General features: G+C 37.0%; 1 protein-coding gene across 1 annotated transcript in view; it reads left to right on the top strand.

Annotated features, from left to right (window-relative positions):
- USH2A (usherin) overlaps nt 1–25709 on the top strand; it is a 725654-nt gene that overhangs the window by 212558 nt on the left and 487387 nt on the right. Inside the window, exon 20 of the mRNA XM_015077386.3 lies at nt 11008–11238. Within this exon, the coding sequence (XP_014932872.3) occupies nt 11008–11238 (231 nt within the window). The remainder of the gene's footprint in view (nt 1–11007; nt 11239–25709) is intronic.

Genomic DNA, 25709 nt, shown 5'->3' on the forward strand with positions numbered 1-25709 from the left:
TGTGCTAACAGCATCCTCCTTGGTTGTAGCAACTGGTTTCCGTGGCATGGAGGATGGCCTAGCTGAGTGCTCTGAGCAGCTCTCATTTAACTTACTGGTGAGAATACTTAAGGCCACTCCTGTCCACTGGAAATGTAGTGAAAGAAAACTAATCTATGTCCTCCGAATCCTTTCTGACTCTAAAGTGCCATAATTATATTGTTACTCTAGTTTATTGTGAGTGCTCAATTCAGTAAGCATGTATTAAGGGCCTACCTATTTAAGGCACTGAGAGGGTTTCAAATATAATTCATTCAAGGACAGTTTAATGGTGTCTGCATTAAGGTGTTGACATACAACAGATAAGGTTAGCATCTGGAGGTATTAGAAAAGGGACAAAAGAACACTATGGGAACATAGACTCTGGGATAAGTAGCTTTGATTTGAACAATACCATTTGACTGAACAAATACCACTATAGTCACTATTTTAGACACTGGCATTGTTCCAAATACTGATGGGATGAAAATTAAGGTATATGAAGATTTGTCTGGCAGTAGAGTGTAAACAGACAAGAAGAGAGTGTGTAAATAGGGTCTGGTAGACTTTTCTAAGAGGCAGAGAGGGAGTAAATCAGATAAATAAAAGTAAAGATTGGAGGAAGGGAATGGAGGTGGACCAAAGAAGAGAAATGCATAGGTTAAGAAGAGGGAAGAATTGAAGACAACAGTCAGTGTTGCAGACTGTGGTCATGCCATTAAATATAATAACAAAGATAAAGACATAAACTCATGAGTAGAAGTTTGATCATTGGGTAGAAACACATCCATGGAAAGTCTTAGGATCCCAGAACAGAAAATGCAAATCTGGAGCATAGCACTGATACAGATTTTGTGATTATTGCATAGAGATAAACGCTAAAGCTGTAGGTGATAATGAATTAGTGAAAGCAGAGAAAATACAAATTAAAAGTTCACATCTCAGTGAAGGCTCATATTTTGGGAGAAAGAGAAAGGAGTAAGGGGAACACAGACATGGGCAGAGTTAGAGGGAGCAGTATCAGAAAAGTTAAGGGAAGAGAGAGTTCTAGAAGGTCTAGAATTCTGTAGCATCATATGCTGTAGGGAAAGCAAGAGGAATGGGATCTACAAGGAAGGTGGCATGGAAGGCCCTCTTGGAAGCCCTCTATTTAACATGGTTGAATAGAAGCTGGATTGTAAAGGACTGAGCAGTTGCAGAAGATGTGATGGTAAATTTAAGATGTTCTGAATGTGCAAATTTAAATGTGGAAATTAAAATTGTTGTTGTTGTTGTTCTTTGCCACAATGCTCCTTCTACCCAATCTCCATTAAGAGAAATACATCAACTTTCGTTCCCATGTAAAATGCTTTCTTTTCTGAAGGAAAAGTCATTTTAGTGTTCTTCTGGGGAAATGTTTTTTTTTTCTTAATCCTTTAATTTTGGTCAGGAGTCTGATTCTTCATCTGTAGAGCAGAGAACAAAGTCACTTACATGACAAAAGTATGGCAAAATAATTTTTACTTGCCATTTGATTTATTTTAAAGGACATAATTTTCAAGGGTGTTGAGATCAGTAAGAATGAACTTCTTTGTTTTTGTTGGGATATAAGGAAAAGGCCAGCAATTACAGATCCAGTATCTTTTTGCCACCCTTATTTTCAGTAAATGAAAGTTTTTGTTTCCAAAATTTTCTTAAGATTAAACATCTGGCTATAACTCACAGATGCTAAGTCATAAAAATAAACACAGAGATAGTCAATCCTTTTGGTCAACAGGTTTGCCGTAGGGAAGAAATAAAAGTTGACTTGCAGCTTTAGGATTCTTCCTGCCCTGTTTCTTCAAGTAATAAAATTGCAAGTCGGAGGGAATATATTACTGCAGCGAATTCGAATGGATGTGTGGGGAATTAACTCTTACATGAAAATGTAGTTCAGACGAATTTATTTTAGGAGAAGGAAAGAAGCCAGTGACCATTCAAAACCTTTGAAAAAGGGTTCCAAAAGTTAGTAATAGTATTCAGCCTTTTGAAATCATTGATTCGTAAAAATATGTTTCCTCCTTAAATCTCAGTCACAGGAATCAAAAAGATACTTGTGAAGATTTATCTGACTTTTAGTAGAAAGCCTGAGAATTTCAACTGGCTCTTGTTTTGTTTCAAGTATTTTTTCAGTGAAAGATATGGTTAGAACTGGTGCATTTCTTCTGGAATGTTGCATTGCTACCTCTTTAGTTTCGTGCTTGCGACAAACCTCAGAACTGATCTGCGGGAGGCATACACCCAGGAGCAGCCACATTTCTTGTCTCTGTAGCAAAGTCTCCAAGCAGGGTCATCAGTGGCTCTGGAGTTGCTTCTGGGTTTCTGTGGGTAATGAACCGATGGCCCGGGCCCTGTTAGAGTCCTTGTTATTTTTTCCTTAAGATCACCCTTTCAATTTAGGAAATTTGTGTGTTTCCACGCTTTGCGAATTCAGTACAATTTAAACCTTTCTTAAGAGCAATTCCTCTTGGAGCTCCATTCCTGGACGAGCAATGTGATATTTCCTTTGCCTGTCATAAATTGACCTCTACACTACAAGCTTAGAAGTACCCATCTCCCATTAAGCAAGTAATTAGCGGTGCATTAAGGTTTTTCTCTGAATCAAAAGTAAAATGTATAGGCTGTTTGCTGCTCAGTTGAAAACACACATTGTTTTGCATGCAGGTACATGAGTCTTTTCATTGTGAATAGGACCCAGAGTGATTAAACAAGCACTCTTAATATGTTAATTTATAATTTTAATTACAACAATCTTGTATATATAGTCATTAGTGAATACTAATATAAATATTTTTCTATCTTTTTATTCATAATGCATAAACCAATCATCCAGTTACTTCTCTGAGGTTGCCTGTTTTTGTTTCATAATACAATCTTTGTTCTTAGTTATGAATGCATTTTGTTCGTTCCTGCCTTGAATAATCCCTCATTAAGCTAGTCACTTTCTGCTCCATGCTAAAAAGGAAAAATTATCATGCAAATGTGGCATGCCATATTAAAAAGCACATTACCAAACACTTTTGTTGCTGTCCTTCAATTAGTTTCCCTTCTTTGAATTTAATTCCATTTGTTGTTAAACTACTGACTTGATGTATGGACTCATGAATCTGAAGCTGCTGCCAAGAAAGTGGGGGAAAAAAAATCAAAGCCTCTTCGAAGAGCTGCAGAGGGGAGCTGAAATGAATTTGCTTCACCTTTGACAAGAACACTTGAACAGCTCTGGAATCCTCTGATGATCCAACTTGGCTAATTATCCAATTATTTATTTCAAGAATAAAGGCACTGTTTTACAATTAGAGAAGTGTAAAGCAATCTGAGAAATCTGGTAATGACAGATGACTTAAGTAACTTCTAAGATAAACAGTATCTGTGCAAACTTGTCTCACCGAGGGTTTTCAGACAGCAGTTCTATCTTAGCATCAGGGAAATCCTGAGTACATCGAGGGTTTTGTTTGTTTGTTTTGCTCTTTCCACAACAGAAATTATTTTACAGTTTTAACCAACATGTCAAATTTCCATGGCTCTTAAGCGATGTTTAAGTTGTATTTCTCTTGATTAAAAGCTTTTGGTTCAAAGCAATACTTTTTAATTGCCTAATGATATAAGTCAGTTCTTAGGAAAGAACCGCACATTTAGGAGTTCATTTGCAATATAACTGAAAAATTCATTGCATGGCAGTAAAACAATTTACTGTTAATTACAAGGAGAAGAATTTGCTGTAGCATGCTCACAGATTGCCATGAATCATGCAGCACTCCTAGAGATTTATAACAGATGTGTAAGTGGGATGAATTAGCAGGGTTTAATAACAGAGACACAAATCATGCAGACTTCAAGGAGCTTTAATTGATATACTAGAATGTGACGGGCATGAATCACTCAGCCATTCAACAGCACTGTAACATATGGTCAGCTCAATATGCTGCATCTTAAATCGGTTGGTGAGTCGTTGGTTGTCCCATATGGTGGAAGCAATATATTTTTCATGATTAAAAAAAATACATCCATTTTTTAAAGAAATATGATTGCAAAGCATGTTTGTTATTGAACAGTCACCTGAATGCCAAACTGGGTTTTTTAATGTTTTTTTTTTTTTTTTAACATGGCAGCTTCCCAAAATAAATAGCGGCTACTACTTGTAATACCAGATCACTGGAGGCCTTATCAGGACCAAACTGGTGCTTGTTGGCACTCTGGATCCACAGCAAAGCCTATAGGAGAGCGCAGCTGATGGTATCTCTGACTGTCAGGGAAATCCTTCAGAGTCAGGCAAAGCAAACAGTATGAAAGGAAGGAATGATGTCACTTTCAGAGAAGTTCAGGAATGCCCAAATTTGCAAATAGAATAAAATGAGTTGAATGGGAGACCTTTCCTGAGCAGGGTAGGGAAAGGGCTGTGATCCTACCGTTACCCATAGTGTAACAAATTGGATATAGCTTTTTATAATAACCTCTTCGTTAGATGCTCGGTCCTTCAGGAATATTCTAAAAGAAATCCTGGCTGACCATCACATGGATGGTCGTACCAATTCCATGTCATTATTGAACAATGGTGTCAGGGTACGAAAACAGGTATCCTGCTACGGACGGGTAACCGGTGGCATGTAAAAATCTTTTTACTGAGACTGGAATCTGGCAGCTTTCGGCAAAGCTCTCGCAGCATTAGTAAATCTGACAGATTTGAAAAAGGAATATTGCAGCCTTAGAACTGTGGCTGCCAGAATTTAATGTCAACAATTAAAATTTATTTTGATCCTTACCTACTGTTTATTACTGTTTGTATACACAACAGACCTTACTAATACAGAGATGCACTATTAGAAGGAATTACCATCTGTTCAGAGTGAAATGCTGGCATCTGTCTTAGATGCTAAAACTAAAATGATATTATTTCTAACAAAACAAAATTAACTGCTTTTTACTCACCAACTTTAATTTTGACTGTGTGGCTGCACCCAAGCAAAAGGCTTGTTGATGAAACATGTAATGACCTCTGTCATCAGGTCTGCATTTAGATATGTGACTTTAATAGGGTTCTCCTGGCCTTTTTGGCATGCAGAAATCATACTTTTTAAAACAGCCTTTTAGCTTTATAAAGTGTTACCTATAGGAAGACATTAAAATGACACAATTAGAATATGCAAAAACTGGCTGAATCAGGGAGACTACAGTATGCAAAATATTTTGATAGATGTACCCTAAATAAGTACAAGGAAAGAAATTAAGGAGACGAAAATTCATCTGAACAAAGTTGCCGTAGGTCCTACAGTGACACCTTTAGGAAAATATAAACTGTATCTTGCGTTAGACTATTTTTAATTTTCTCCTACACTGACATATATAAAAGATTTATATTCAGCTCTCCCCCTTTTTGTAAAAGCCTAACTATCCTATTAACAAAGGTCTTCAGCTTTTTGAAGGTAGAGAATTTGGAGTATCGAGGACAATGGTAGTTTCCATACTGATGCTGGACCGGTGGTGCTAATTTCTGAGAAGCCAAACTTCAATTCTATATATCACAAAATAATAAATTGTGTCACACCAGCATTTAATGCATGTACACAGTGCATTAACTGTAACTGTAGTACATTTATTTGTGCTAGAGGAGACTTGAAAATGATTAAAAAATCAATACTTTGCTGTCAGAGAAGCAAGTGTTACGATGCATTTAAGTAGTTAATTGCATAAGCCCCATAAAAGCTTCAAGTTTGGGTAGCAAGGATGCCATAATTACAGTCCAAGCAGCTACCTTTTATTAACGGTGGACTTTAGGGGACGGTGTGCCCCGTCATCATGCCGCTGTGTGCGTGGTTCAGAAATCACAGACCCTCTTCTCCACACATGTAGGATGCTAGTTACGTACGAATTGATGATCATCAGAACAACAGCTGGTTAAGGTAGTGTTTATTCACCAAACAAGTGATCTCCCTTAAATTCTCTAAAAGCAGTGCTCTCTGACCATCCTTTATGTCTTAAGACATATTAAAGAAATCATAATATTTGTGTGCCCTGGTGTGGTGAAGAAACAGGGTGGCTCAGAGCTGAAGGGGATAAACTAGCTGGCTTCCTGGGGCACTGAGAGGGTCCGGGTGTCAGATGTCCAGCATGCCTTCTGGTTTACTAATTCAGAAGCACTGCTAGAAAGTATTCAATCATAGAATTTTGAAACTGGAGGACACCCTCACTTCTGTCGTACTCTTGGACAAATGAGGCACTGAGGAACAGAGATACCAAATAATGGATTAGCCAAATTAGGGACCTAAAGAGCCAGTCTAGAAGCTAAGTTTTCTCCTTTCCAGATCAGTTCCACTGTACATGTTCTCTCTGGAAGGAAACTAGTATGCAAAACAGGGAATGGTAAAGTAGATTTGTTCTTTTTTCTCCAGAGAATAGACAGTGAACAAGGCAAGGCTGAGTGGTCTCGTGATTCTGAGGGGAGCATCCTCTCCTCTTCTGGACACTGACGGGAGAGCAGGTACAGTCGAGTGGTCGCCAACTGAGAAATCATGGCTTCCTGATCTGACGTTCTTGTTTAAGTCCTGATCCCAGTGCCTTTCCATGGGTGTTTTGGCCTGGAAGTGTTTGGGCAAACTGCATTTCTTGTGACAGTTTTATATTTGTAAGGAAAAGTCAAAATCATGTTCTGTTGCTAAGGTGCCTGAGGAGGTCTTATGTCAGTCTGCTCCCCACAGATGCCTGAAACGTAGAAAGGCTGTTCATTGTTGGATTCCTGTCTTCCTAATGGGAAGTGGATGGTGTTTTAAGATATTAACAGTGCCATGCAGTGTTCATAGGTAACAAACTCTTGCTTGAAAACAAATAAAGAGATTTGATTTTAAAGACCTGCCATCAGCGAGAGCTTCTGCTCATTTAGGCCTCCGTTCTTATGCTATGACACTCAAACTCCACACTACATAAATTTTGCACATGTAAATTTATGCATTATGATATGCTATTAATCAGATTATAAGGTAATAAATGCTGCATAAAGCAGAATGTCCATTATCAGAGCGTTTTATAAAGAATATTTACAAATAGAAGAGCTAGACTGGAAACTGGATTACAAAGCTATTGCAAAAAATACAAAAACATTGTTAAGTTTATTCTAAGTGGAAACAGACTTTGTATGTTGTTATTCTTTGAAACTATGGATATTGAAGATCCATTTTATACTTGACATTTATAAGAGGATTTTCTAAGTAAATACAGATTTTGAATGCGGATGAATTGTATCCTTTTGTGATATGTTATCTGAAATGTGTGTTATTGGCTAGTAATAATAGTGCCTTGTGTTTGTATAGAAATTTGCTTTCTAAAGCCTAACACAATTATATATATTGTTTTTAAAAGCAGTTACTGTCAAGGTAGTCTGCTGAAATTTATCCTCCTGTTGTAGATGAGAAAACCGAGACCTGCATAAGTTTTAGTGATTTTTCTAAGTCATGCAGAGTTAGAAATTAAAAAGTAAAATGTAATCTCTAATAGTCTGCAGAGTCCTTTCCATTATTCTATGTTGTCTATTAATTCACTGTTTTGTGATTAATGAATTTATAACTATAATCCCTTTACTTTGATAGTCTGAGAAATGATCCTTTATTATTTCTCTCTCTTAGTGAGTCTATACTTGTGTGAGTGTGTTGAATAGTTCAGGAATATCTGTTTTTCTTTTCATCATTCTGTGTGTGTGTGTGTGTGTGTCTGTGTGTGTGCATGTGTGTGTGTTTAAGTGTGACCAGTCTAGTTTAATTGATTGAAAATCCCACCTCTGGTCTTAGGGGAACTGGGAAAATAATAACTCAGTGGGGTGCTCACCCTTTCAAACAGGCTAGGTTGACTCCTCCAAGTGAAACATATAACATACCAGCTGGAAGGTTGTTGTGTTTTTGTTTTGTTTTGTTTTGTTTTGTTTTGTTTTCAGCAAGAGAATAAAAAGTATACTCTAATTTGACTCATTTTCTGTAGTTGACTTCCTAAGAATAGTTTCATTGCTTGGTGGAATAATTCTCCTGTGAATTTAGAAGAAGTGTTCCACTACTTGTTAAAATTTAAACAGTCAACATTAATTTTTGTGCATTCTCAGTGAGTGTGCCCTTACTGATTATAATCATTTTGCCAAAAAAAAAAAAATAAGTGCACTCTCATTTTAGGAGATATTAAAATAAAACTATTGAGTTGCTGCAATTTCTTTTGTTTTGTTTGACTGAATTTATATTCCTGATTAAAAAGTGAGTTTGATTATGGTATCCATGGCGGAAAGGATTCTGAATGCTATAGTGGTACATCACTTCACCATTATCCTCAACTAGCTGGGTTATTGGAGTAAAGGAATACAAATATCAAACAAATGGGAACTTCAGGAAAAGACTACTTTTAAGTGTTTATTTTTGAGAAAAAGAAAAGGGGAGGGGCACTGAGAGAGGGAGAGAGAGAATCCCAAGCAGGCTCCATGCTGTCAGAGCAAGAGCCCGACACAGGGCTGGATCTCACAAACTGTGAGATCATGACCTGAGCTGAAATCAAGAATCAGATGCTTAACTAACTGAGCCATCCAGGCACCCTGAAGCTACTTTTAAACAAGGATAAAACTCTTTAGTTCTTAAGATGTACAGGAGGTATATTCATAAGTTCTCTATTTATTTCAAATGGACATCCTACTCTCAACACACCAAATATTTATAGTTTGTGATTCTCTAGATCTTTGCTATCCAGTACGGTAGCCATATATGTCTATTTAAACTTAAAATTAATTAAAATTAAATAAAATGTAAACTTCCATTCTTCAGTCCCACTAACCAAAGCTCAAGTGCTCAATATTCATATGTGGCTAACGCCTACCATACTAGACAGTACAGATGTAGAACATTTTCATTATCAGAGAGTGTTCTATTGGATGTCATTGGAATAGATGGTGTTTTTCAAACTAAAATTTCAAATCATTTTGTCCCAGGACACTAGGGAATCATATGTGGAAAATAGAAAATATAACAGAAGAGTTCAAAATCCTCCTTTGTGCTTTTAAATAGCAGACTTTAGATTATAAACAATTATATAATTTGTCCTCTGTTACTTCCTTGAACCCAAGACTCAAAAATCTTTGACAATTCTTCATCCTCAGTTAAGCTCATAGCCAATAATAGCCTGCTGAAATTTTAATACAAAGATGTAATTCCAAACACTGAAGAGAAGCTTAAGGGGAGAAGAAATTTCTAGATGCCTTAGATTTTTATTTTCTTGGATTATTTTGAAGATGGAACATGGCTTGTAGAGTGAAATCTTTGAGAACCTACCATTTAGCTAATTTTGGCAAGGAATGCTAAAGGAAATCATGCATAAAATTTACAGATTCATATATATATAAAGACATCTCATGGTTTGCCGTGGCAGAAGAGGAACTGAGTTGTTAATTATCTAAGTTGAACATTTTGCTCTGTGCCCTCTGTTCTTTACAAAATGTTGAAATAGAATCACAATCAATTGTTTCTCTTTGGAAAGCTGGCCAAGCTTTCTAGAAAGTAACAAATGCTACTTGTTCTAAGCTGTTTTAAGGTGAATTGTCTTTCATGGTTTAAGGCTATCAAATCTTGTATTCACATCATTTTAATATATGTTTATTGAAACAGGCCAAGACTTTGTGTATGCCGAAGCCTGTGTGAACACAGATGGAAATTAAAATTAAAAGTCCACAGCTTTAGTTTAGGCCCTTAAAAAGTAGGCTTGGAGGTAATGATATTTGTTCCTTTCTTTGCTTGTACCTCTCAAACCCAGCCGACCCACTTAGAGCAGGAATGAACTTCAGCCTACACACTCAACTGTTTAAGAAGAAAAATCAAAACAAAACCTTAGTTTCAATAACTCACTTGTTACTCTGATCCCCTTTCCATCAGGTTTTAGGGAAAATCGCCATCTCTGTTACTTACTCCTTGGGTGTCCCAGAAGCCTCCAGAGAATTGCCAGTGTCCCAGAACTTGAAGCATGCCGAGGCCTCGGTGTGTGGAAGGACGCTGGGCATTCTCTGCCCCTACGCACAGGCCCTGCAGTGGTGTGGTCACTTCAGAGCCCTGGGGGCTGTTGTACCTGGACCAGAGTTCATAAACCACTGAGTTCACAGGCTCCTTTTCCTCATGTGGATGCCCTGTTTGGCTTTCAGAGTGGTTTTGCTTATTTGTTTTAATTTAAACCAGTTACTAAACTTTAAAAATCAGAAAGGTTACACATAAAATGACTATTTTTAACAAAGTAAGACATCTGGCAACTTCAGGTCATTGTTCCTTTACTATCCGCTGGCTGGCACAAATCCGTGACTCTTCACCCTGGCCTGGTTCTTCTCAAACCCCATGCTGTCTCTCGTGTCTCCAATTAGTCCATTTGAATCATTTTCTTTCCTTGATTGGCCTCTGTGAATTGCAGCCCTAAGTTGGTGCTGTGTTAACACAGGGGCTCTGCCCTTTGTGATCAGTAATCACCCACGGTAGTCACTGGGAGTTACAGGCTACAGGTTTCATGAGGGATCTTGTAACTTCTGGGGGAGGTAGCTCCCACTCAGGCAAGGGAAATTTTCCAGAAAAGGGGGCAGCCATGATCCAATGGTGATCAACAGCCACGTTTGAGCACTGGGATACCAACTTGGTTAAGGGAATCTGGGTGGGGCACCAGCAGATGATAATATGAAATGTCTTTTACCAGAATAAGAAAGAATAGAGAAATCATCTCCACAGGGAAATTTTGTTTAATCAGCAACATTTTATGGTAACTATTTGTTAGTCATTTAAATTGTGTTTAGTCCCATTTAAGGTATACTCTATCTTGTGTTTTCAGTTCTTAGAACCCCATAAATACTCCACAACTGCCTTGATTTTGAGTGTGATGTACACAAGTACATGTGTACCCATGTGTGAGTGTCTAGAGATAGAAGCTAAGTTCTTGAATGTAACAAATGTTTTTTTTTTTTTTTTTTTTTTTTTTAATATTCAGCGCCAACCCAGCTGAGGCCTCCTGTGGTCGAAGGAATCAACAGCACAACCATCCGTGTTGGATGGCTCACACCTGAAGAACTGAATGGACCCTCTCCTACATATCATCTAGAACGGAAAGAGTCATCTCTCCCAGCTCCAACGGCCACGATGATGAAAGGAATTCGTTTCATAGGGAATGGATATTATAAATTTCCCAACTCCACACACCCAGTCAATACAGACTTTACTGGTGAGTGTATTTGACATTACTTTATTGAAGAGACACTAAACACCAAGCTGTTTCTTATTATTTTGATAGCCCTTCATAATGAATTTTTTCTATGTTTGTCTACAGAAATACTCATTCAGACCTTTTATAACTTGATTGTGTCAGTATGTCCACCTTCTTAGTATTCTGGGGCGGGGGGGGAGTGAGTAAGTAGCAGAAAGAAAAGTAAAATATAGATGTGGAAAGAAAGCTTTATTTGATCAAAGTATATGCTGGAAATGAGACCATTTACCAGAGTGTGTTCCTCAGAACGCTTCATGTGCTCTACCAAATAAAAAAAATAAAAAAAATAAAAGAATTCTGTGGGCAGATGAGTTTGAGAAATGCCCCATGAGGTTGGAGATTCTCAGTACATGTCAGGTTGTTAAAGTCTCTAAAAAGAATTATAAGAGAGCTATCTAATTTTTCTTAGCCCAATATTCCAGATCCTTATTTGTTACTTTTTTTAAAGCATGATCACTATCCGTAGGTTTTGTGGAGAGCATTATGGGAAAAACTAATTTCAGGGAAACATACCTTCTATGGGTAAGTGATGCACTTGCTTAAGGCACTTAAGGCACTTGAGCAACCTCAGGAATCAACAAAAACAATGTTTTCACACAATATTTTTAAAAATGAAAACCAATGCCAAAAAATTCCCAATAAAACCCCAAATTTTAAAATGAAGACTGGATCCGTTGCTTTCTTGCATGACCCTGTAATCCTGCCTCATTTGCCTCACCCAACTCCTGGTCTTGCTGGTCCTACAATATTCCAGGCATTCTGTTACCTTTCTGAATTAGAGTTTTTAAGAATTCTGTTTCACTATAATTATAGAAAACTATATTTATGTTACATATTCCACTTTCCCAATTAAAAACATTAAAAGGAATAAGGTACATATGATTCTGTAAACTCATAATGGTATTCATTTAATCCACGGGAAAGTCACTTAGGAGCAAATAGTTTAAAAAAATTTTTTTTTCAACGTTTTTTATTTATTTTTGGGACAGAGAGAGACAGAGCATGGACGGGGGAAGGGCAGAGAGAGAGAGAGACACAGAATCAGAAACAGGCTCCAGGCTCCGAGCCATCAGCCCAGAGCCTGACGTGGGGCTCGAACTCACGGACCGCGAGATCGTGACCTGGCTGAAGTCGGACTCTTAACTGCACCACCCAGGCGCCCCTGGAGCAAATAGTCTTTAAAATGTTGCATATGTTGAGTACAATGAAGTGGAATTTGAGCTATAAAATGTGGCTCAAATATTATTGCTTTATTTTTTAAAGTTTATTTATTTTTGAGAGAGACAGAGAGAGAGCATGAGTAGGGGAGGGGCAGAGAGGAAGAGAGAGGGAGAGGGAGAATCCGAAGCAGACTCGACACTGTCAGCGTAGAGCCTGATGCAGGGCTCGAACCCCGAAACTGTGAGATCATGACCTGAACCTAAGTTAAGAGACTGACGCTTAACTGACTGAGCCACCCAGGTACCCCTATTGCTTTGTTTTTATTTAAAATAGTGAACAGTTTGCTTTTAAGTGAGCCTGATGTACATTTGTAATGAATGATCTTCTAGCCAAGGTATATTGAGGTGAATACCCCTGGTCTAGTACATCAAAATCATCGAGTGTTAGAAATTCAACCACTGAGATCTCATAAAATGTTCCACTTCCGTTTAATATTTGTAAATGTCAAAGAAAGGAAAGAAAAGAAAAAAAATCTGGCAAAGAAGCTACGGATGTAAAGCTAAAAAGCCTTTCCTCCAATGGAAATAGAAACTGCCTTCCTGGTCCAAGATTTGGCACGCGCTGTGTTTCTTCGAGGAAACAACATTCGTTTCCATTCAGCTGGGCCTATCTGCTGCAAGTATGTCAGCTTGGATTTGCGGGCTAGCCAGCAGACAGATTTTTGATGGGATCACCTACTGTTGTTGCAGTGAAAGATAGAGTGGCCCGTCCACCGTTAATAAATTTAGTCGTCTGCACGCTCTCCCTAGCCGGCCTTATACTCTGAGGTGCAAGGGCTAGGGGCAGATGTAGCGTCTGGGAAGTTTTCCAAATTCCTCTTTAAAAAAGTTAGGCCGTAAACACTGGCCTCACTAAGCAGGATCCTTCTGTCTATAACAAAGCCTCCAGCTGCACAGAAAATGTGTTTGGAGTACACATCATTTGAAGGACAAGGCGGGGAGATCACAATTTTGGCTCGAAGTGCTCCCTAGGGGTTTGGTGATTCCCAGAGAATAAGAAGTTCTGCATTCAGGCACGTTCTGGGGCAATACTAGCTCCTTTTTATTAGCACCTTCACCTTACTTTTAAGGTTCTCTTTAACTTTTAAACCAGGTCTGCGTCAAATTATTGGTTTGATCCTTTGGCTCAATTGGCAGGTTTGGTTGAATAATTTTATTGAGCTGGGCCCATGGTTAAATGAAGTTTACTCAATCAATAAGCTGGGACAATTTACAAAACCAATGCGATAGCTTTCTCTAAACTTGCATCTTTCCTAAGCAGAGCAGTATGTGCATAATTCGCACCTTCCATTCATTTTACTTAAATATTCTCTCATTCAATCCCTACAAGCCTGTAGGTAGGAATTTTACCCTCAGAGCACAGAGGAAAGGAGAATCAGTACGTGGCTTCCCTGAGGTACGACAGCTACTGAATTTCAGGGTTCGAATATGAATTGGAAACTTCTGATTCAATGGCTGGTGCTTTGCCACGGAAGGGAAAGGCACACACGTGGACAGTTTTTTGGAAGGTGTAGAATGAGAGTATGTGACAGTAATAAATGAGGATGGGGTAAAATTATCAATCAAATATTCCTTACCCAACACTGCTAAACTTTTTTGGATTTTTCTTTCAGTTGCTGACTTTTCAGGTACAAATAGTTAATAGGGTTGGCTTATTTATTTACTTACATCTCCAAAGCCATCTAGGGATCACATTTTTTCCATAGCAATTGATTCCAGATTGTTCTTAGAAGCTAGATGTTTAATGTCTGAATGAAATTATTTTAATGGGCTGAAGTGCTATCTGTCAAATAGTGCTATCAACTTCTTTTCTATATATCTCATGCAGAATTTTATATCCTGAGGCAAATTTAATGAGCCAATTTTGGAAATCTCAAAAATGATTAATTGTGTTTAATAAGTGAATAATTGTAAGAACTAAGATGCTTTTATTTTGAATTATTCATTTTAAAATATCAAACTCTAACTAAAATGACTCTTGAAATATGGATGGAGATATCCAATACTCAAAGACAAGTATACAGTTATGTACATTACTGTGCATATGTTATATATAAAAAAAATAAGTCAGATTTTACCCATTGATGACAACACTTATAAATACATAACATGTTCTGTAGTCATGGACGATGTTATTAAAATTTCAGTATAGATGATCTCATTATTGCAGCTCAAGAAAGGAATCTCTTATATAACTCACACCTCTTCCATATTTGCCTTAAATGTTTTTAGTGAGTAGGATATAATGAAAATAGTATATGTTCTAACATGTTGCTTAATATTGTAAATTATTTAGCCTTGTGTTGTAAATGAACTCTATCAGAATTGACTTCTGGGAAGAAAAATTATTCAGGTGCCTCTTTTTTAGAGTCTGTTTTTGGTACCTTTTCCTTTTGAATACAAGCGTTCTTTCAAAAATCTAATCTCTAGGAAGGATATATTATCAGTCATTTACATCACAGTATAAATTTAAGATCAGGTATTAACTCCTCTACTTCTATATGAGTAACAGTGAGTGCTTTGGGAGAAATCTGATAAATTTCAGATCCAGGCCCTGTTATTTATTAGCTGCAGGTAATTAGATACACCACTTAATTGTTTCTGTATCTTTGTTTCCTTTTCTTTAACATTGGCATGATAATACTACGTACAATAGTGATATCTAGAAGTAGGCGAGAATGAAAGGCAATGGCCACCTCCTGAACTTTGCAGTGTCTGCCATGCAGGTTACTTAAAAGTCTAAACATTAGCTGTTTATCATTACTCATTTAACAAATGTTTAAGTGTTTACCATGAGACAGGCACGCTTCTGAGAGTCCTCTGAAATTTATAAAGTTAGTATTCTATTAATTCGTCTCCTGTTACACATATATTGTGCCTGAATGTTATATTTAAGGTATGAGCAATATGTAATTTCTATATTAAAATATGATATTTAATTTTGTTATTGAAAATAGTTAAATTAATCTGCCTAGTATTGAAACATTGGATAAACTATTTTTCTGTGGATCTAATTGTGCTCATCTATTAAATGAAGGATTATGCTAGATGACCAATGCCTCTAACTTCTCAAATTCCCAATCAACGAATATAGAATATTTAAGTAGCTTCAAAAAGTCAAAATAGAGGTTGTTACCAAAACATCTGAGTTTAAAAATAACCAGATTTTTGAACAAATTTTTCAGAGATCATTTTTTCATATAATATTATGTTCATAATTTATGATTAACATAAATTTGTTTTTCGTATGGGGATACATTAATTTATAGGGATAATTTAAATGATATGGAGAGAAATACTCAATATAAAATGGATATTCAATTCTTGGATTATGTCAGAATGTGTAAAGAAGCAGCAAATTCAACATAAGCTCATAATATTTTAACTAGAAAATCATGTAAATACTCATGGCAAAATATTTTTCTGGTTACATGGGGTTAACAATACTTCCTCCTTCCAAAATAAGAGTAGCAAATAGAACATTCTCTACCTTCTACAGTTGGAAGGGGTGATCATTGTGTCTTCAGAGGGAAAAAAAAAATGCTCATTTTTTTTTTCAGGAATGCAGAGTAAATCCACTTGATTTACACAAAGAATTTAGTCCTTTCCATGCAATGCTAGTAATCCAAAGGGAACCTGGTAAAAACAGCAAACTAAACTACCGCTCAGACTAGCATTCCAAAGGTGACCCTCTCTCCTTGTCACTTTTTCTTCCTATTAGCGAAAACAGGCCCATGATCGTTTGGGGGAAGGTTTGACTATTGTCGTATCCGGCCGCCAATCACAGCCTTTTAAACTGCCTTTACTGGTGACCCTGCCCAGAAATCAGGAACTGCCTTTGGGGAGATCTTTGTAGCAAACCACTGGGGAGATGAGCATACATGTGCACCTGGATGTAATTCCCTTTTATTTGTCTTCACGAGGAATGTGATTACTGATGTTGAATATCTTGCAGATGAGAACTCTGTACACTTTCTTCATAATAATGCTGTTCAAGGACACTAAATGATTGTCAGACGTTTTTGTCTTGTGGTTTTTGCCTTCCCCAAAATGACTGAACTAGAATGCTTTAGGATACAGAAATACAATTAATTACCAACCTATGAAGAGAGAAAGGCAACTCCCCAAATCAATATTCCTTAAAAGCATATATTATATATATATTTTTTTACTCTATGATATATGTGCTTTATTATTATTATTTATTATTTTTAGTGAGCTGGGACATTTAAGTACTTCATTAAAAGAAAGCTCATTATAAGCAGTTATAGAGAAGGTGCAAGCAGAGTAAACTTCTTCAGATAGACTAATTAGTAAAAGCATATTAATTCTGACCTTCAACACCCTTGCTTTCCCAAGATTTGTTTTCCTCCAACAGGGAGCAAGTAATTTTACTAGAAAGTTCTTAAAATCAAACAAACAAATAAAATAATAAAACAAATAAAATGCCAGTCCTCATAAGGCAGATTTAAATCTCAAGTTTTATTTGACCTTTGATGTTAGATTTTAGTCATAGTTACTGAAAAACAGATGTATGAATCAACTATCTGGCCTAACAGTTTAATGAACAGGCAGTGATGATACAGAAAGAGAAAGGCAAGAGCAGGAACACGGACCTTGTCAGCAGAGAAGTGGTTTCCAGGCAATTAAGAGGCTCGTAATGTGTTTCTGGTTGTGACACAATAAGGAGAGATTGTGAATATCTGGTTGAGAGCATCTATGGATTCATAGGGACGAGGGCCCAACTGTGTATCTTCTTGGAATCACAGAAGTCAGACTAACCCATGGTGACTTGGGATATTAAGAAGTAAGTGAAAATTGTTTTGTTTTTATTACCTTTAATGGAGATGTGTAAAGATAGCACTGTTGGATGGGAAAGGACCATGTTTTTCCCCATTCAACAAATGCATCACAAAGGCCGATTTAAGTGACTGCATGTGTTTAAACCCTTGTATTTTTTAAAGTGACACATTTTGAAGCACATTCCCATAATTTCACCTTGTGTTTGAAATGTTAACGGTAGGGTTGGTTTGGGAGTACTACATTCAGTTTCGCTTTTGAATTTTATCTCTGATTGCTGAAAATAATCATTTCAACACCTGGCTTTTTCTTTCACCAAAACTTATACCAGTTGACTCTTGCTTAGGTGGTCAAATTTAATGAAATTGCAAGTTTCCCTTTGCATGAAGAAACCTTCCCTCCCTTTTTAACTTTTACAGTGTCAGTCTAGAGCAGGGGGTTACAGAGTTCACCTGTAAATGTCCAGACATTAAATATTGTCTTCTCAGCAAGCCGTGAGGTCTCTGTCCCAACTCCTCAGCTCTGCCATGGTAGTGTGAAAGCAGCCATAGGTGATATAGAAACAAATAAGTGTAGCCTTGTTGTTTTGGGTAAAAACATTTTATTTACAACAAAAACAGACATCAGGCTGGTAGCTTGCCTATTTTTGGTCAAGAGTCTAGTCTAAGTTGCTTAAATTAATATGTAATTTCAGGGGCGCCTGGGTGGCTCAGTCAGTTGGGCATCTAACTTCAGCTCAGGTCATGATCTCGCAGCTTGTGAGTTTGAGCCCCGCATCAGGCTCTGTGCTGACAGCTCGGAGCCTGGAGCCTGCTTCGGCTTCTGTGTCTCCCTCTCTCTGCCCCTTCCCCAGCTCGCTCTCTCTCTCTCTCTCTCTCTCTCTCTCTCTCTCAAAAATAAACATGAAAAAAATTAAAGAAATGTATGTAATTTTATCATTAACAATACATTTTTCTTTCTTCTGCCCTAATGCCAAGAACCCTAAAAATGAGTACAGGGTAGCTCAGATAAAACAAACAGGAGAGGACCAACACAACAAAACAGATAATAATGCTTGACAAATGGAAATGTTTGGAAACCACATCTAGTTTTTCCCAACAGGGGCTTCTGTGGCCAGTAAGCCAGCCAGCATTGACCATGTCAATAGGACCAAATAATATTTACATTTGGGGCAAACCGTTTCTGTTAGCTGATAATGCTTTTAGTCAGCTTTAAAGCATCTGCTGTTTCCTTCTCTGTGTTTATCAAGCCGAGCTGTATTGTCACCTGATATACACACTGCACATGTGTTCTCACACACTCATGTCACATTCTCAAACGCACTGTTCCCACCAGGTCCCCAGGTTTTCTATGCGGTCTCACATTTACCTACTTCAATTGTCCAATGTCGTCACTTACAATATGTTTGCCATTTAAACATCTTTACTAGGGCTTCATTGCTAAAGAACAAAAAATGTCTCCATCTTTTTTTGTTTAATGTTTACTTGTTTTTGAGAGAGAGAGACCGAGTACAAGTGGAGGAGGGGCAGAGAGAGAAGGAGACCCAGAATCCGAAGCAGACTCCAGGCTCTGAGCCGTCAGCACAGAGCCTGATGTGGGGCTCCAACCCACACACTGTGAGATCATTACCTGGGCCAGCCAGACCCTTAACCTACCAAGCCACCCAGGCACCCCAGTTGTCTCCATCTTTTAATGGCAGTTAGCATCAATATAATAGAGATTAATTTTAGTTTCTTCTTCTTCCTTAAATGGGTAGAAAGAGGAACTTTGAACAGAAAAAGAATCATCATAGTCAGCAGTGATAGAGAAACTAGCCCCTATGAAAAAGTTGAATGAAGTGAATTATTTTGTATATATTTTTTTGGAAAAAACTAATTAAAAATACTTAAAGAGCTATATTTACTCTTATGTTATAACCATTAGGATAAATATATAACACCCACAGAGGAGTATAGCTTAATTTCATTTCTACTAAGCTTGAAATTCCAATAATATTGTTGCCAAAATGCCTTATCTTTCAAAACTATGTTCTAGTGATCTGAAGAAATGTTTTACAAAATCATGCATTAAGAGTCCCATGTGAGCAGGGAAACTTCGAGTACAATTATGCAGACCACAGTTAAGTTCCGCACATTGAAGGCAGTTCACAGACATGGCCCTCAGGTGTTCGTTTGGAGATTTTGGAGATTCAAGAAGGGAAACTCAGTTACGTACATTGTCGTGACTAAGGAGCAGCCTCATTTAAGTCCTTTGGCTTTAACTGCAACTTGAACAGAGAGGCATAAAGAGGAAGGAGGGGACAAAACACCTGAAGAGACATTCTGGCAATGGTGGCCATGCCAACCTCACAAAGGGGGTCCTGGGAGAGTTTCATAAAGGAGATATAGGGACTTATGGGAGGTGTGTAGGGATGAATGGTTTAATGACCCTTCCTCCTACACAGGCAGAAAATTGAAAAAGAATGCAGATGCCTCCTTCTTGTCTTCTGCTTCTCTTAATTTTTCTCTGCTGAAATCCATTCATTCTTCTGTGTATACCACTGTGTCTACCAAAGTGAATAGCACCGATTGCCTGACATAGAAACCTGGGAAATTTCTTGAATATGACTTCTCACACCCTTTCTCACATTGCACCCATCATTCCTCCTCTGGCCATTCTTTCTCTTACACAACTCTTGGAACCATCCATTGGTCCTATGGCTAATCCCTGATCCCGGTCTGTGGTGTGGGTCTCCTTACCAACAGTTTCACTCTTTTTCTAGGCTGGGTTTCTGATGAGTAAGCTGTCTTGCCATTCTCTTGCTTAAAACCTTTCAGTAGTTTTCCATCGAGATGCCCTGCATGAAGTCTTTGCTGCTTACCTTTCAGCCTCATCTTTCCATCCATGTATCTCCTGGTTTACCCTCCAGCTACATGACTTTCAGTTCCTACTGTCTGAATGTGCCACTCCATCTTAGAAGCCCAGGTCTTAGAACAGACCCATGCTTTTGCCTGGAATGCCTTCCCTTCTTTGAATGGGCTTCTTTTTCATTTCACAGACTAATCCTACCTATCATTAAAGTGTCAGCCGAGCTGTTCCTCTCAGTGGCCTCCCCCCACCCCATACCAAATCTAGATTAGGGGCCTCTCCTATGTACCACCAAAGAAAACGAGAATTTCTCTGTTGTATTCCTACCACACTCTATTACAGTCGTGTGCTCACTTACCTAGGTCCCAAGTGGACTGAAATGATGACCGTTTTCTTCTAACATTTGTCCTTACACAGCATAGGACCACATGTGCAATAAATATCTGTTGAATAAAGAATTAGCTAAATGAGATAGATAGAGAAGAGGGAAATTTGTAAGAAAGATTGCTTAGCTGTAAGAATGACTTAATGGTAAGGTTCACAGTGTGTTAGAATATATTACATAATCTTGAGGCCTACCTTATTGGAAGTTTTGGTGGCTTAGTGATAACTCCATTTGTTTTGATTCTGTTGGCCTAAGATGCATAAGAAAGTGTGTTTTATGCTATATGGTACTTAGGGTGAAAAGAAATTCTTATTAATGGTCCTGAGTGGCTGGTGGTGTTCCTTCTATGTCAATTGTTTCAGCAAGAGTGCTGTATCAGGAATTGTTTTCTGCCCCACAGCCCTCGCATTGTGCTGTTGGAAACTAGGTGTTGTGCGTCTCTTAGATACAGGATCTCCTTAGGCTTATTAAATTTTGAGGTTAATGAATATTTTGACACTTTTACCTATACCTATCATTAGGGCTTATTGCAATAGGTTTAAGATGACAGTCATAATAAACATATACAGTACAATAAAAAGCACTTTTAATCTTGAAAGTGCTTTATAAACAACAGTGATCAATGCTATGGATGGATTAACAGCATCCAACTGATTGAATTCCATTTCAAGGGCAATGGACGTATTGATGTCGGTATTCTGGTGCAGAAGGAAGGAAGCAAAGGCAGCGGCGTGAAAAGTGCAGGTTCTGGAGTCAGATGCTCCGCGTTTAAAATCTGGCTCCCCAACATGCTGTGTGCAACTCGGCATGAGTCACTTACCAGCTCTGTAGCTCAGTGTCCCCATCCGTAAAATGGATTATTATAGGGTTTTTGTGCAGGAATCACCATAAAGGGTTGGCACAGAATATATTTGTGGTCACTGTTATACATGCATTTATGGCTGACGTTTTTTAATTCAGAATTTCACATTATGTGCCTTTCCCTTCACACGTACATTTTACGTGCCCAAACCACATAAATCTTGATGATACTCCTTTATAACTTCTCTCTACTACATATCTCTGATAAGTCACTTTCTTTTATGCAATCTGTGAACTCCTGACCTTTGTGTTTTTAGCTGCCTTTCTTCTTTCTCTAGAGACTTCGATGCTCCACACCTCATTTCTGCATTTCTAGTGGCTACCTTTCTATTTTAACATGCACTTGTAAATCTAACTCTATTTCCTCCCTTTTCTTCATAATCAGTCTTCTCAAAAAATAAGATGCTCTGCATGTCCATTCCTCACTGCAATCACTTCTCAATCTGTCGCTTACATTTCTTCTCCCACTGCTTCATTGTAAATGCCTTATTCAAGATTAACAGTTTTCAAAATGCAACTTTTTACAATCCCTACCCTATGTGCCCCTCAATAATAATGGCACCATTATATCCTTTTAAAAATACAAAGAAACCAAATAAATCTCACCAGGTCCCCCCTGCAATTTTCTGCCAACTGTTTTTCAAGTCTTTTGGCTCTGTTTTCTATATCTAACTTTAGATGAAATAACTCAATCATTTTATCAGTCCACACGCAGACTTTTCTCCATTTCACTCCATTTGCCCGATGCTATCATTGGTGTTTTAGAGAGAGTATTGAGCAAAACAGGTAGAGTCCCGAACCTTAGGGAACTTAAAGTCTTGCAGGGAAATCATTCCTCAAACATGTAATTAGATAATTACAAGTGATTTCTGTCTCTAGCTATGAGAGACAGAGCCGTCTCCTGCTGTGCAGGATATCAAAAAATCCTCATGCTGAGAGAAAACAAGAAAAGAAACCAGATACAATTTCTTAAAAATATGATTGTTTAGAGACAGTACTGAGTAACTAGGACTACAAAGGCATGGGAGATTAAGGCCCCAGAAATAAGGAAAGCCGTTTAGTAAGACTTTGTCTTTGCTCTTTCCTTCTGTTTTATTCGCTAGTCCCAAATTGCATAGTCTTGGGAAAATGAAAGCATGGTTTGAGAGACAAGAAATTTCGGTTCAGGGCCTGCCATGGAGGAAGGGGCTGCTAAATCCACCAGGCTTTCGGTTGAAATTCTATGAGTAAGAGAAAACCAGAAACAGACCAGTCTTCTCAAAGCCTGAAGTAAAGCCTCAACCCATCTCAACCCATCTCAACTTCTGATAGGATAAAAGTTATCTTCTGGCCAAAAATGTTTCAATATTTGCTAAAAGGAGACAACATTATCAACAAGAGTCTATAATTTTTTATACATGATATCTTATATTCAATACAAAATTACCAGGAATACCAAGAAATAGGACCAAATAAATAAAAAATAAAAATCGATCTTGAAGTAATCTAGATATATTGAATATGTTATATATATCCAATGTGTGTCATTACACACACACACACACACACATATATATATATATATATATATATATCACACACACACTCACACACTACACGTGTATGTGTGTATATATATATATATATATATATACACACACATATATATAAAGACTTGACAAGAACTATGATTAGTGTTCTCAAGAAGATAAATGAAAAGAGGCAGAATTTGACAGAGAATTGGGATATATTAGTATAAGAATTCTAGAACTAAAATCATAGCTAAATTAGTATCCCAGTAGATAGAATTCCAGTTCCATTCATGATGGACTGAAGAGTATTAGACTTATTATTTTAAACTACAAAAGTTTGAACACATATTAGGAAAAGGGATAGTTGAAAAGAATAATGATCTATTCCTAACTCAAGAGGAAACCAAAAAGAAAGAAAAGGGCAAATAAAATCCCCCCAAAATTTAAAGGAGGGCTTAATAAAAATAAAATCCAGCATCAACAAATCAAAACACACAAAATATAATGAAGAAAATAGACTATGTGACTCATCACATAACCTAATAAAGATGAAATCTAAATTATTCCCATAGATTCAATAAACACCTTAGATAAAATATAATATCTATCCATGATAAAATTCTCAGCAAACTAGAGAGGAAACAACCTGGTGAGTGCATTTTTATAAAATACTACTAATAGTGAAATATCAAATGCTTTCCCCCAGAAAGCCCACTATGACACAGGAAAATGACACAGAAGCCCACTATTACCATTTTTATTCAAACCTTTACTAGATGTAGCAGTCAGAGCAACACAGCAGGCAGGCAAGCAAAGAAATAAATAAATGCAAAGCAGAAGTAAACTGTCTTCAATTCCAGATGTCTTGATTATTGTACATATACAAAATTTAAAAGAATATACATACTGTTCAATTTAATAAGTGGATTTAGCAAAGATGTTGAATGCAAGTCAATATACAAAACTCAAATGATTCCACTCAATAGCAAAAAAAAAAAAAAAGAAAAGAAAGAAAAGAAAAAAAGTAACTACCATTAAATTGGTCAAAATCTTAGTAAAAATGTCAATTCAACTTAGCAAACCCTTGTTAAAAACATACTTAGCATCAGCCCCCAACCTGAACTGTGGTCTTATAAGGGTAAAATTAAGTTCAAAATCACAAATGAGGTGGTCTTAAAAGTGCATGATTGACCCACTTCTTGTATCAGTCGATTGACTGATTAAAAGTGACCATTTCATTCAATCATCTGTTAGTTTTTTCAACAAAATGTCTCACAAAATGTTAGAAGGCCTTCTTTATAAGAATTAGCCTGAATAATGGGTTAAAAAAAACAAATTCTGAATTCCACCAGATGTCCTAATCTCTGAGGAAACAGAGATTTAGATTTTGGCAAGATCTCAGTATCTACTCAGTTAGACATTCATGTACTGTATGACGCAGCTATTCCTCTCAAGGGTATTTGTCTAAGAGAAATGAAAGAATTTGTATGTACAAAAGTCATGTACATAAATATTCATAGCACCTATATTCACCATGGCCCCAAAGTGGGAACAACACAAATATTCATCAATAGGTGAATGGATAGACAAACTGTGGTATGTCCATACAGTGGAATACTACTCAACAGCACAAAAGAATAAACTACTGATACTACTTATGCAAACCACAACATATATCAGTCTCAGTTGGTATGCTGAGTAAAGAAGACAGAAAAGGACTTAATGGTAATTCTTAAAAAACACAAACTATAGTGACCAAAAGGAGATAAATGATGGCTTGAGGCTGAGAGAAACGGGATGATGAAAATGTTCTGTAGTGATCAAAGTGAGAGTTTTACAGGTATATATCTCTCAAAACTTGTCGAATTGTACTCTTTGAATGAGTTTATTCAATTCATTGAATGTATTCATTGAATTTGTTGAATGTAGTTTGTTGCATGTAATTTATACTTCAATAAAATGGGTAAAAGAAAAAGAACGCCAGGTAATGTTTGGAACCATGAGAACCATTGTTCTACACTGTGATGGAAAAATTCCTTTAACTTTATTTAGAGAAAAATCAGCCTATTTTTATATTATTTAATTTATTGGTCCTGAACTCTTTTAGATAAAGACTTATGCAATGTATATATATTAGATTAGGCTCCACATTCCAAATTTTACTGAAATAATTTGGTATCCACAGTATATTTTAAAGCATAGGAAAATGAGTTTTATTAAACTATGCTGACAGCAAGAATCTGTACACTTGCAACAAAATAACATTTTTTCTCTACAAAATAGGATTTCTTTTACCTCATTCACATTAGACACAAATTTTTATGAACACAAAGGGCTGTAGTTTGTCCATTTTTTAGGGATTATATCATAAGAAAAATTTTAATCAGTAAAAATATGAAATGCATATTCTAGTGTGCAGCTGACCAGTTCTCGCTTTGATTCCATTGCACCTCTGTAATGCATTTTTCATTGCTCGTGTAATTGGTGTTAATGTGCTATGCTATTAAGTTTAACTGAGAAAACTAGTTTGCTGAAAACTGATTTCTTCTGCATACTTATAAATTCAGTAGTCAAAAAAATTAGAGAAATATAATTAAGTATTGCAAAATCAATTTGACACTCACTTAAAATGTGTTGAGTGGAGGCAGCAAGCAGCAGCCTACATCTGATGCTGTTTCTCTCCTTGTTTACTTCATGAAACTGTGCAAATTAGAACTTTAATTTACAGAGCTGTTAATGCCTCATTAACAACTTTCAGCAAGTATCTTATTTTGAGTTTTCTTTTTTTTCCCCTTGTATCTAACA

The sequence above is a fragment of the Acinonyx jubatus genome, chromosome E4 (assembly GCF_027475565.1).
Source record: "Acinonyx jubatus isolate Ajub_Pintada_27869175 chromosome E4, VMU_Ajub_asm_v1.0, whole genome shotgun sequence".
NCBI lineage: Eukaryota > Metazoa > Chordata > Mammalia > Carnivora > Felidae > Acinonyx > Acinonyx jubatus.